The following is a 13,806-nucleotide window of genomic DNA, read 5'->3' on the forward strand; positions in this document are numbered from 1 at the left end:
TCACGCAGAAGAACGAGGAGCGAACACGAACGGTGAAGTCATGCCACTACGCGACTACGAACGTTCCTGCGCAGCCGGAGGATGTCGCAACAACAAGAAACTGTGCGTGCGACGGTACGTGAAAACAGGAAAAAAAATAGTTATATCTATGTATGCAGCGACCACCAGTAATGAAGAAAATCAAAAGAAAGCGGTAGCAAACAGGCCAGATCAGAGAAGAGCGAGAGACGTACAGGTGCATGTGCAAAATTTATTTACAAGGCTTTTGGCAGAGTGCAGGTACACGAAGCCGTTTCCAAATAGCTGCAAATGATATTGATGTACAATGCCCTCGTGTATAGAACGTCTTTCAAGAAAGCCAGGAATAAGCGGACAAAATATGCGCTCATTACGGCTGCACACTACATTTTAATAACAGTATAATCTAAGACAGTGATATTAAGACAGCAGCAAAGACAACATAAGCAAAGGAATACCAGTAACAAGCTTTCAAATCACTGAAGTTGGCGTAGATGACGAGCGAACTAGGAAACATCAGTAAGAGATGTAGGAATGCGTAGTAACATAGAGAGTAACAATCTTATAATGCCGCTACTGCAAGCTGTGCATCAGAGAAGTTCGATTGACAATATATTCAATAAAAAATAGAACCAAATGCCGCAACGGGCTCTTCTTGAGAAAAAAATAGGTATGTTCATTTTAAGGAACACGCTTCTTCTCATAAGCTTCTTTCTCACAGCTTTTGCAGGTGTAAGATCCATATACATTTTTATATTATTGCATGAAGCACACGATACAGCTCATTTCCTGTTGTGAAAACTGAAATGAGCGAACTGTTTCCCGATTTCTCTTGCTCTACGCTGCAACATAAGATGCACATAACTATAATTACACTTCACGATCATTTGTATGCATCGTAGGGGAATATCAAACAGTAATGGGCTCGTGTAACGCATAACAATACGCTGAAGTATTTTCCTGTCAAAGCAATTGCAGTAAGTTCGTGTGCCACCGGAATAAGTACTCCAAAGCAAGAAAACTGAAACTCGAGATCCCATCAAAACAGCCTAACACGAGGAAATTGGTATAAAATAAAGCACGAATGAAGGCCCAGATTTTTTTTAAGATGAAAGAGAGAGAGAAACCATACACATGCCGGTATTTACAACAAAGCAGCCTTGCCAAGTTTTGGCAATACGCTGCAGTATGACGAAGGGCTCTAGAAAATACGAAGCATTATTTTTAGAAATAATCACCAGGCCCCGAGAGACAAAACACACATCACATAAAATATAGCTCGTTTCTACCGAAAAAGTACCACAGTGAAAATGACAGGGCAAACTGGACGTGGTGCGTGATTGTAAATCAAGTCAAAGTCTTCCTTTATAGACAGACTATGAAACAAGGAAACTAAAAAAAAAAAAGAAAGGTTAAAAACTCAATAAATGCTTATAACGCAAGCCTTCAAATCGAGGTTTAAAGAAAACAGATAATCATCACTAAAATGCAAAAGTGTCTATTTCCAGCATCTTTGGGCAACGTTAGGGACGATACTAACGACCAGTAGCTAACCGCAGCGCTGGAAACTAGCGCAGCAGGCTCATTTAATGTGCTTGCGGCCGTTCATTCCGCACAGTAATTGAGCAACAAGAGAAAGCACAGCGAGCAAAGCATAGGGTTTTCCGAGGGCTAACGTTGCGCTGGTCATGCGTTCACTATTCCGGGCAGGCGACCACAAAAGGCTGGTACGGCACACTGCGGCTTGCCTCGTGACAGCGGGTCACCCAACGGGGCCGTAGGAACACCAGCGACTCGTTCGCGCACAGCGCCTGCAAGAACGAGTTTTTCAAAATCAGAAAGAGGCAACACCCGCGAAAAGTAAACAATAGAGAGAAAGCAGAGAGAGACGAAGATGCTGGCTTCAATCAGAAACTATAGAGACATTAGATTTTCTAATGGCCTGGCATGCTAATCTATGTACTGGCTTGGAAATCAAATGTGGCGCAGAGAGAGAGAGAGACACTTATTATGATATAAAAGCTGAGAGGTCGGCCTGAATCTAAGTTCTGGCCTGCTACTCGGCAGAGAAAGTGAAAAAGGTAAATGTGTTGAAGTTGAGGGCTCAAGTGGTGGTTTGAATAAAGATGAACAGCGAGTACTCTTTATATTCTCAAATTCAGACAACTCTGAAGCAAAAAATTTGACGATAGCCGTTTGACGCCGCCGGCAAGGGTCCAGACAAAGGTTGATTGGCCAACTCTTGAAATTGCTCAACCAGTGATTGTCTTTCCATAGCATACAGCGGGCAGGTGCACAACACGCGTTCTGTAGTCTTGGGTATATATCGCACTCCTGGCAGTCGCACATGAAGCACAGTGCTAACACAAAAACAATCGGTACAAACACGCATGCACCCATCGAACCCAGTTACGAAGTAACATTCAGGTCCGTAAACCTCGAAAAGCCCATAAACGCTCTTGTTGCGCGCCACCCGCGCAGGCGATGCTTCTCCGCGCTGAGAATGGCCCCTAGTTGTGCAAATGTAGCGCGCGATCTTCAGCTGCAATGGAAATTAGCAGGGGATAAGCGTAAAATTCATCTAGAAATAGAAAAAGGTAGTCTACACTGTTAACACTAAGGCCCTCTGGAAAACAGCACACCGAAGACATAGTGAAACTATTCACTGAATTTCACACGTTAGGCAGTATAGGCCCCATTAAACATAGCACGTTGAAACCAGAGATAAACATGGGAGAGAGAGAGAGATGAAAGCAAGGAAAGGCCACCAGGTTAACCAGAACAAAAGCCCAGTTTGCTACCCTACGCTGGGAGATGGGGTATGTAGAAAGATAAGAAGGAAAGAGTGAGAGAGAATGAAACAGAGCACATGTACACATGTAATCACTGCAGTTCACAGCCCAGGATAACAGTTGACACTTGTCAACGCTAGTCTCTCGAGCAGGTTTCTAGTCCTTAAAAACTGCTACTAGACGGGCATACCGTTTGTTACCCTACACAGGAGAAAGGGATAACGAAGTTAAAAAAAGGAAATGAGGAATGTGAACACTCCGCGCACAGATGACGGTTAGAACGGAATGACAACACAGACGGTCATTCAGGCAGGTATAGAGCTCAGGAACTGTAGTCGCGCTCGAGAGCAGAACACAGAGAAAGCAGCAGATGGGCTATGACACACACACACACACAAAAAAAAAGCGCAGACTCTCCTCTCCTATTCACTCTCCTTGTCCCGACGACTCACGGGAGCGGGCGGCTGCGGTGCGCTACGCGGAGAATAAATTACCGCAGCCGCCTCTCGGTGCTCCCAAAACCACTAAGATGGAGGGCAAATAGGAAAGAACGGAGCATAGGCGAGCATGAAAGCCGCACTGCACGAAAGCAAAGGATCGATTCATCGGGAATCCGCACTGCGCTGAAGAGCACCTTTGCAGGCACGGAAGGGGAGGGGCCGGGGGGGGGGGGTGACGAGCACATGTGCTCGAGTACTACACCCTTTTGCAGCCGCGACGCTACGCGCACTCCATTTGCAAGTCGATGTGCGCGATCGAGTTCGGCAACGTTACGTATCGGTAGAGCGGAGCAAAATGGACGAGAATGACGAGAACAGCGCGAACAAGGTAACGTCAAGCACAGAAGTTGTTCCCACGGCGCAATTCGGTGCCAAGGAATTCTCTCCAAGTGTGCCACTGAACCATCCCGCCTACCCAACTACCCACCCCAGCATACATTTTCGGAAGTTTGCCAAAAGCACGTACGCCAGTTCAAACGTGAAGGGGAAAAAAAGAAAGAAAGAAATGCGAGGTTCTTCGCACTGGCAGTGCGAACGAAGACGGGCGTTGGACTTCGAGGTTTGCAGCAGCACAAAATTGTAGAGTGACACAGACAGAGAAAGGAAGGAAGGAAGGAACAGACGTGGACGTAACAACGTACGACGGCACAGTGCAGACGAAGTCGCAACGGCTGACAACCACTGGGAATACCCTGTCTACACCGACGGGTGCTTTTACGGCTGATACGCTTACACCACGTACCAACCACGGTCGTTCGTACATCAGCCGATGACCCTGTATGAATGGAAGTCGATGTGAAGGTTCAGTGCTCGGCGAATTAATGCGCGCTGGCGACAGCAGCGCTAACACTTTTGCATGTCACACTTTATGTGAGGCACAGAGGAGGGGGGTGCAGTGAAATCCCTTTAAGACTGGGAACGGCTACGAACGGAACAAGCAAGATGTACCCAGCCAGATTTGAATTTGGCTTAATTTTCATGCGTTATACACGAAGAATGATGAGAGAATTATTGAAGCAGCTTCTAAACAAATAATTAAGAAAGTGACCATTTAAATGCGCACTGTCACCATGTGCAATGAATGAAAACACCAAGTAGGTGAGACAGCGAACTCATTACTCGACGTCCGAAAAAAGAAAAACAAATTGTACTTTATGTCCGCTCCAACAACTTCTATTAATTTTTCTGTCCTTCTTTGTCCTTCCTTCGTGCATAAAAGATAGCACTGCTGAAAAATCACGTATGTGCGAGCGTGCCTGAGGAAAAATTCCTGGATGACTGCAGTGATCAGTAACGAGCAGATGTGCCAAGAAGTTGCATATGCAAAATTGTTTTCCTTTCTTTTACCGAGGTATTCCTTAATCACGTCGTCGGGGCTTAATAACGACTTAGTGACCTCTAATAAAAAGGCCATCGACAACTTCAAGCACGACATGAACACAAATTACAATCAAGCCACATTTTATTCCGCATGGTGTGTCCTGGCAGGATGAAGTTCGGCGCTAGCCCAAATTAAAATCAATTGCTCCGTAATAAATAACACACCTACGCTGCTAGCTTTTCCTCGTCTGAGCTGCGTGTTTGTATCTTGACCGTAGGAAGCAATGCTCCGAGCCTCGCGCGCGTGTTTGAATTGTCCCGCACGCGTGATCCCTGGTTACGCGACCCAGGAATATATTCGTGAGCCACTAGGGACCGCGACGAGGCTTTGCTTTCGAGAACGTGGTCCGCCAGCCCTGAATATTTCAGCGCTCCCTAGCGGCGGCACTTAAGAACTCACAGCGAAGTGCATCAACTTCATCCGCTTCTCTCGCTCGGGCTCAATCTCCCAGTCATTAGGCGATCCACCGAGAAATTGGAGCTGGTTTTCGCTTTGGCCGGACTTGCCCTGCCGGTTCGTTGGGCGCTCAGGGTACCGTTCGGCTCCTTCGTTATTCATGCCGCGGCTGCTCCCGCCAACCCCCCCCCCCCCCTCTCTTCCCTCCCCTCCTAACCAACGCGCCGCATAATGAAGGGCTCGTTTCACGTTTCGCGAACCCGCGTGCAAGTAAAAAAAGTCCGGCCCTTCTCATTGCAAAACCTGCAGAGACGCATCGGCTCGCCTCAGAACTCTGCGCGCCACTGCCCCCTCCCCCCCCCTCCCTCGATCGAAGAAAGGAGCATGAGGATGGAATAACATTTATTAGCTTCACAGTAACTAAGGCCCCAGTTCGGGTCTCTAGGGTGGATTCGGGTCTTCTAGCCCAGTACTTCGTGATGTGCTACATGGCAACCGGCCACCATATATTTTCGAGTGCCCGACGGCGGAGTGGTGCTCTCTTCCTAGCTGCCGGGACGCTTGTGGTAAGGAAATAGTTTGACAGCATGGTGTTTTCGGAAGTGGATGCACCGTGGCACTTCCACAACGCGTGCGCACTATATAGGTAGAGGCCCCCACACTCTCTATGGGTTCGGGGAGCCTGGGTCCCTGTTAAAGTTGATTTAATTGATTAATGGGGCTTAACGTCCCCAAGCTATGCTGGGGGCTATGAAAACCGCCGTAGTGGACGGCTCAGAAATAATTTCGACTGCCTTGGGTTCTTTGCCGCGCACATAAAAAGCACAGTACACAAGCGTTTTAATGTGTAAGCATTCTTTGTCGAGTACCCCGGTAAAATATGTCAGTGCGAAAAGTGTAACGCCTTGTATTTGCATAAAAATAGCGCAATTTGCGAAGTTAAGCATTTAATCGTTATAATAGTGTAAATGTATACGACTGGTAGCTTGATAAGCGATAAGGAACAATTGATTTATTTTTTTTAATGATCAGACAGAAAACCGTTCTCGTCTGGCCGCCTTGAAAGCTTACTTTCCCGCATTAGGGTTGTGTGTGCAGAGAAGCCTGCTGTGTGGCTGCAGAGTGTAAAAATATAAAACAGATTGGTACATGTGACAATAGTTTAATAATAGTAATAAATTATTGGTGACGTTAAAAAAACTGTCAGCTTTTCCACTGGGCTGGAGATGGAAGACCAGCGAAGCTGTACTATGGTGGGAATTATGTACTTCAAATTATGACTATTAACATGTGATGAGTGAGTGAAACAACTTTGCTGAGACCAGCGGATTGAGGCCTGGGCCTAGGCCGCGCCAGGGGCGGTAGAGAGACCCTGTCTCCCGGCCGCCTCTCGAGCTCGCTGGATGGCCCATAGTTGATCTGGCAGATCTGAGCTGATCAGCGCGGCTTTCCACCGCTCCCCAAGCTGTTCTGGGGAGACTGCATTTTTATCTTGAACATGTGCGCAATCCCATAGAATGTGTTCTAGGGTGGCGTGTTCTGTGCTACATAATTTGCACAAGTCATCTGGGTATAGTGCGGGGTAGATGCGATGTAGGTGCACCGGGTTGGGGAAGATTCTAGTTTGAAGTGATGGTGTAATTGGTTATTTGAACTATTAAAGAATGAGAAATACATATGATCCGGTGGTTTTAATTTATTTTCTGACCACAGGGACCATGGCCTTATGGTCGCTACGGTACACCGCCATAGGGTGTACGGCAAAGGTTGGCACGTTCTTCATAAACACATCAGCAACGCCGCGCACGTTCGGTGCGAACGCGGGCCAAACGCCGACGCCGTCGAGAACAGTTCTGCGCGTTGCTGATGCTGCTCCCCTCCTACCCTCCCGTCCCCCCACAGCCTTTCGAGCGACGGAAGCAGTCGCGTTTGCTCTCCGCCGTGCGTTCGCTCCCAGTGAAAGCGCGCGTCCCTCGTGCGCTCTCACTCGAACATACAGCATACGGCCTATGAGAGTTTTTTTTTATTGCGATAGCAATTATATGGACACTCAAAAGCAGATTTCTGCCGTCGGCGTCGCCGTCGCCGTCGCCGTCGCCGTGAGGTTCCGTATGACGTCATTTGGAGATGAAATCGTCGCGCGCCGAACGCTGTATGTGCGAGTGAAAGGGCGCGAGGGGCGCGTCTTTCACGGGGAGTGAACGCACGGCGGAGAACAAACGCGCGTTCTGCGCCGTGCTCGCTTAAGGGCTGCAGAATTAGGCGTCTCGTTTCTCCTTTACAATCACCATATATGTAGAGCAAACGCGCCTTCTTCAGACGCGCGAGAGGCCGTGGGGGAGGGGGAAGGAAGGGACGCGACGTTTAGCTGCGGCACCAAGTGCCTATTTTTTATATGAGAGGCTCCAGCAACAGTCACCAACGCCGCACGCATTTAGAGCTAACGCGGGCAAAACGCCGATGGCGTCGACAACAGTTCTGCGTGTTGTTGCTACCAAAGCCGCTCACCTTACTTCGTATGAGATTGCTGTGTTGCTATCGCATTCATTGCTTCGCCCTTAGGGCGAAACTGTGACATTTTTTTCTACACGCGGACACGACCATCGGAGACGGATCCCTTAACAGCTTCGCTGTAAAACTGGTGCCGTCGCCGCGTCAAGGTCGCAACAAAATGTCAGTTTCGCCCGAAAGGCGAAGCATCGATTGCGATAGCAATTGAATTAGTATATTAGTTTTATCGGTCGAAGTTACATTCGCTTACTAACTCAATTAACAAGCACGGTGTCACGCGCGCACAGGTAAACATGAACACATCTCGTTCGATGACCGCGGAATCTCGCCGTCAAAACGCTCAAGTGAGCAAGCGCGCGGTAGCAGCGAGCGAGCGAATTGACTTTCGTGCTGTCTCTCGCTTCAAGGCGAACGAAACGTCGAAAGCACAGCGCATACGAAGCTACCGGCACTCGGCGTGGCGTACTTTGTCCACATCGCAGATATCTTTAAAGATGAGACCCGCGCGGGCGCGCACTTTGTCTACATCGCAGATCGCTTTCAAGATAAGGCGCTCGCGCGTCCGCGCCGTAAGCAGCAGCCGCCGGGTAGAACGTTCCACCCCCCACCCACCCACCCACCCTCCCTCCCTCCCTCACTTCGCCCCCGTGCCTCGCGCGCCACAGAAGACGACGTACCGTCTTCCCTCGCGCACGCGAGATTAAGCCGCGACCATCGGCTGGCCCTCGCAAGTTTTCACTCGCACATACAGCGTATGGCGCGCGGCGACGATGTTATCGTGCTCGGACTTTATACGGAAAATGAGGCGACGGCGACAATGGCGATGGAAGAAATACGCTTGGAGTGTCCATATAGTTGCTATCGCAATAAAATGAAAAAAGATCAAATAAAATAAAAAAGGGGGAAAGACAGCCGTGGTCGGCGCTCCGGCTCGTTTGACACGATCGCTTTGAAGGGTCTATGCAGCTTCCTGGCAACTCATTTTCACACCCTTCAGTACAAGGGTTTCATTGGCACAAGAAAAGCGATGGGTAGACATGCATAAGATAGGGAAAGCAAGTAAGCAAAAGCGAAGTAGCAGCCGAGCCAAAGAATGCTTACGCTTTGGTAGAAAATTCACAAAATTTCTGTAGCATTTCTTGCATTCCGTCCCCACCAGAACGCGGCCGCCGCTGACGAGAATCGAACCAGGGACCCCTAAGAATGCATCGCTTACAGTTTGGTGTAAGTAATGCGTGTGCGCGTTCGCGCTTTCTGCATGAGTTAGGCTTAATTCTTCTGCAGAATGACTGAAAGGTGGGCAAGTTGGTGCGGATTTGCAGCGATGCCTGCGCAGCGCAACGTAACACGGATAAATGAAGAGAGACGAAGAAAAAGAGCCAGGACACACGCTGTACTCACAAGCGATTTTTACAGCGAAAGTTGTACATGGCTAGGCGAAACGAAAAACCATTCGCACACATATTTCGATAAAGGTCTCCATTGGCTGCGCCGTCAGTTACGCCGTTCTCTACGTCGCACCAGAGTGCGCGCGCCATTGGCAGCGCCGTTAGTGACGTCGTTCTCTGCGTCATACCCAAGCACGCGCGCCAAGTGCCGCTCGAGAAACTCCCGCCGAAAGCGGGCGTTGGCCCCGGCGAACGCGTTCCCGCCATTGCCACGTTGACGCTGCTCTGCCCGCAACGCCGCCTCCTCGGCTCGCAGTTGTCGCTTGCGTTTGATATTTCGAGTTACCTCGGCGTCGTGGTTAGCAGCATCCGCCCGCCATTGGCGCTTGCGTTCCACTAGAAACACAAACATGTAACCAATAATTGAGAAACGCTTGAATACAGCATCGGGATTAACCCACTGCTAAACACCGGGGCGGCAAGTTTCAGCTTCGCTGATTAACCATCTGTACGGAGTGCTTGGACGGTGTGTGTGTGTGTGTTTTTTTTTTATTGAATGACAACGCTTACATATAATGCTAGAAGCAACAGAACACAAAGGTAGGTCGATTCATAAAGGTAAATTGACAAAGCCAAGCGAGGTTTCCCCTGCTGAATGCGTGCGGAATGGTGTGTAGAGAAGATAGGGTGCAGTCCTGGCAATACCCTAAAATCTTTATATAGCCTTGCTTGGCGTTGCATCTTCCTCCCTTTTCGGGGATTGAAACTGTCAACAAACCAAAAGACAGCAGGTCCCGTATTATCTGCGTGGATGAGATGGTGTGCTCCTTGACTGCCTAGACCCATTGAACACGTGTACGTGCAGAATCGGATGTACACTATCACGACGGAATGAAACGCGAACAGCGAAGCGCGTGGCTATCACATGCTGTGCCGTCTAACGGTGCCCACCACAGACTCGGCGCATGCGCAGTAAATTTACGGTGTTCGCGACTTCGCATCTCGCTTTCATCTTCTCGACCTCGTCTCACGTTATCAGTGTTTCGATATCATGCCGCAGGAGCGCTGCGAGCGTCTGCATTCGAAAGTCACTATACCTTCGGAAAAGTACCGCCATCCTTTGAACAACGCCGCTTCCAAGGTCGATCCAATTGGTCGCGAAGCTTCGGGCGAAAAGCGGTTCAGAACGAATTGTCACCGACATCAGCAAGGGTGGTTATGGGAGCAGCGATTGAGGCGCGACCACGGAGTAAGATTAAAGCCCCTATATAAAAAAGTAGCGACACTCTCCTCCTCCACCTTCCCTCCTCCTCGATTCTCCTCTCTTTCGCGCTCGCTCCTCGACCGTGGCGCCGCCTACACCGCTCGAGCGTAGCAGACGACCTTTCGCAGAGTGAATGCGCGCTTAGCAAGGCGGTGCGTTTGAGCGTTTGCGTTTGCTTTCTAGCTTCGAGTAACTTCGTGTACAGCATAGAATTTCTGTAAGGAGGGTTATATAAATTCAGTGATGGCAGGTTTTCATTTATTCCTGTTTTGAAAACTTCTTTTAAGTACCTAAACGAGCGCCAACGCCGTACCATGACGACCCCGAATGTATCGCGTGCGCTACAATTAGGTACGTAACATTTGTCAAGCGCGTGTCGCAAGATATTGTTGCGAATTGGTGTAAATAATAAGTTTGTGATCGAATGTCAACATCTTGGCCTCCACCAAGCCCTCGGTAACCTAAATAATCCGCACCGTCCATACCATGTGAATTCGCGACGCGTATCAGATGACGTAAAAAGGCTGATAGAGGACACAAACAATCGCTGCCCTGAAGGTTCGATGGGGCATTACAAGCTACAAAGCTGCCTACATGCGTGCTTGCCAATCTTATAAGCACGCGCCAAGGCTCGGGGTGGGCGCTGGTCCTATTATGTTTCTAGTGCCTCATACTCGACAGAATTTTGCGCGGTCGGTCATCCAGTCGGGACTCTGCGTACATAGAAAATGAAATCACTTTTTTAGCATTCGCTCGCGAAGCGGGAAGGCGGTAACAGCGCTTCACTCAGTCTCAAACTAGAGCATAGTGAGCTTACGTTCAGTAAATTATTTTTTCAGGTTTGTGACTTGTCACGTTAGCTCGTCCGTTCACGAAGTGACGTACTTGTCGCGAACAGAGTTGCATTAAGGTGCATGCTTTGGGAACGGTTGCGAGCGGGTGACCGCACGTTTTCTTTGCGAGTGCTCCACCGCCGCTTCTTAAAATTCACACACTTTAAAGCTCACGCGAATTAGCATGTATGTACGTCTCAAAGACCTTTGATGCTGTCATTTGGCGACGAACGCACCCTGTAACTCAATTTTGGTAGAGTACGCACGTTTTTCATCGGTGCCTTTGTATCGCTTATCAACCGCGCTACCACCAACGACAAACACGAACGAAAGAGGCAAACAAAGCTGTTCGCTGTAAAGAGGGCTATTAAGTAACCACAATTACGATAAAGAGTTGCTTTCCTAAGATGACTTTTTACACTCGACCCTTTAATTTTATCAAAAGGACTGCGCAGAATCTTAAAAAAAAGTTCCGGAATCAAGTTTCGGAATGACGTTCTCGCACGCAGCCTCGCGTGCCCGCGAATGCAAGCCTGTAGGCGTACAAAACGATTAAGCGCGCCGACTACACGTCCAAATACACCAAAGTACACGTACTCGCAAATTACCTCGCATAGTCGTGTGGAGAGTGCTGGTCTGAAGTTCTTCCTGCCAATTCGATGAATCCACGTCTTTCTTCTTAACCCGTCGCGCTTACCGGACGGTATCGAGAAGAGTCGCTTGCCTTTGCTAGAAGTATTTTGGCATCCAAAGGCGCAGCAAGCCATGGTTATGGAAAATGCCTTGAAGCGACGTCGCACTTGCCACAAAACTTAGTTTAACGCATTCTCAAACTTAAACAACAAGGAAGAGCAGCGGTACCAACGTGCGCTCCTCGCCAGTCGGTAGACGCTTATCAAGCGAAAATGGCGACGGAGCGTGATCGTAAACAAACGCAGCCAGCGTCCGGCGGCTCGGCGGTCCACGTGATGTCATTAGGCCAATACCAACGCGGCGTCGGCCTCGGACAGGGTGTGCGAGGAGGCGGCGGCATTCTTCAAAGCGTGACGCTACTTTTTTATATAGGGGCTTTAAGAAAAACTAGGGAGCCTACATGCAAGCGCTGTTTTAGGGTGGTGACAACTCCAAAATTTTGAGCGCTACTTACCGCCAAATTTGGTGAGTAGCCATTTGGATTCTCAATTTCGCTAGAAGTGGCGGCGCATCACTGCATTATTTTATTGCGATAGCAATTATATGGACACTCAAAAGCAGATTTCTGCCGTCGGCGTCGCCGTCGCCGTCGCCGTCGCCGTGAGGTTCCGTATGACGTCATTTGGAGATGAAATCGTCGCCGCGCGCCGCCGAACGCTGTATGTGCGAGTGAAAGGGCGCGAGGGACGCGCGCTTTCACAGGGAGGGAACGCACGGCGGAGAACAAACGCGCGTTCTGCGCCGTGCTCGCTTAAGGGCTGCAGAAGTAGGCGTCTCTTTTCTCCTTTACAATGACCATATATGTAGGTAAGTGGTTCTTGAGACGCGCGAGAGTCCGTGGGGGAGGGGGAGGGAAGGGAGCCGACGTTTAGCTGCGGCACCAAGTGCCTATTTATATCAGAGGCTCCAGCAACAGTCACCAACGCCGCACGCATTTTGAGCTAACGCGGGCAAAACGCCGATGGCGTCGACAACAGTTCTGCGTGTTGTTGCTACCAGAGCCGCTCACCTTACTTCGTATGACATTGCTCTGTTGCTATCGCATTCATTGCTTCGCCCTTAGGGCGAAACTGTGACATTTTTTGTCCCGCTCTGATGTACCCACTTTCGCACGCGATCTAATAAATTTCTTTAATTTAGTTTTGCAGCAATGCGCACACGACACCTGCATACATCTTTAATATACTAGTTGCCCGTTGCTTTTATTTTAACACATCAAACTTATTTTTTTCAATAGCATACAAAGCAACAAGATATAAGGAACGGTGGCGTGCTCGTGGTAGTATTTTCTCACGCTAAGAATGTGAACTGCATTAAACATTGTCGTTGCCTTCCCCTTGTACGCACTATGTAAAGGGTGTTTTTCGAAGTGTGCTGTAGTAAAAACTGTGCTTACAAGCCTGTTTAACTAAAACGTAGACGTGCCATGCACTCCTCTCAGACACGCTATGGGTCTCTGTCTGCTGAGGCCAAAGTTTATTTTAAAAAATGAATTAGTTTGACGGCACCAACGGGTGCGGGAAACGTGGTCTGTCGGCTTGTCTTTTCGCCATTTTGATTCCCACATGCTATATTTGGCGGAAAATCTTACCCGCCAATTTAGCTGGCGGCGGCAAGTACCCTTACAAAGGTTGTCACCACCCTAAAACAGCGCTTGCATCTAGGCTCCCTAAGAAAAACTCTGCAGCGGAGAGGCGGGCCCAACAAACCAAAGGAGCAAATGCGCGGGGACTCTCTCGCGGCGCCTGCTTGCCTATGCGTTTTGTCGCCTGCTCCGCGCACGCCCTGACGCCTGTAGCGCACATAGCTCTTGCGGTTCACGGAGTACGTTAGGAGGAGAAACAAGTCATGTATCATTTTATTTAATTTATTATTGCGATAGCAATTATATGGACACTCAAAAGCAGATTTCTGCCGTCGGCGTCGCCGTCGCCGTGAGGTTCCGTATGACGTCATTTGGAGAAGAAATCGTCGCCGCGCGCCGAACGCTGTATGTGCGAGTGAAAGGGCGCGAGGGGCGCGTCTTTCAC

General features: G+C 49.2%; 1 protein-coding gene across 1 annotated transcript in view; it reads right to left on the minus strand.

The window, feature by feature from the left end:
* Positions 1 to 230: 230 nt before the first annotated feature.
* Positions 231 to 13,806, minus strand: part of LOC119455932 (DNA repair protein XRCC1-like) — a 100,959-nt gene continuing 87,383 nt past the window's right edge. Inside the window, 1 exon segment of the mRNA XM_037717477.2 lies at positions 231 to 1,829. Coding sequence (XP_037573405.1) covers positions 1,716 to 1,829 — 114 coding nt within the window. The 3' untranslated portion in view covers positions 231 to 1,715.

Source organism: Dermacentor silvarum, chromosome 6, assembly GCF_013339745.2.
Source record: "Dermacentor silvarum isolate Dsil-2018 chromosome 6, BIME_Dsil_1.4, whole genome shotgun sequence".
Taxonomy (NCBI): domain Eukaryota; kingdom Metazoa; phylum Arthropoda; class Arachnida; order Ixodida; family Ixodidae; genus Dermacentor; species Dermacentor silvarum.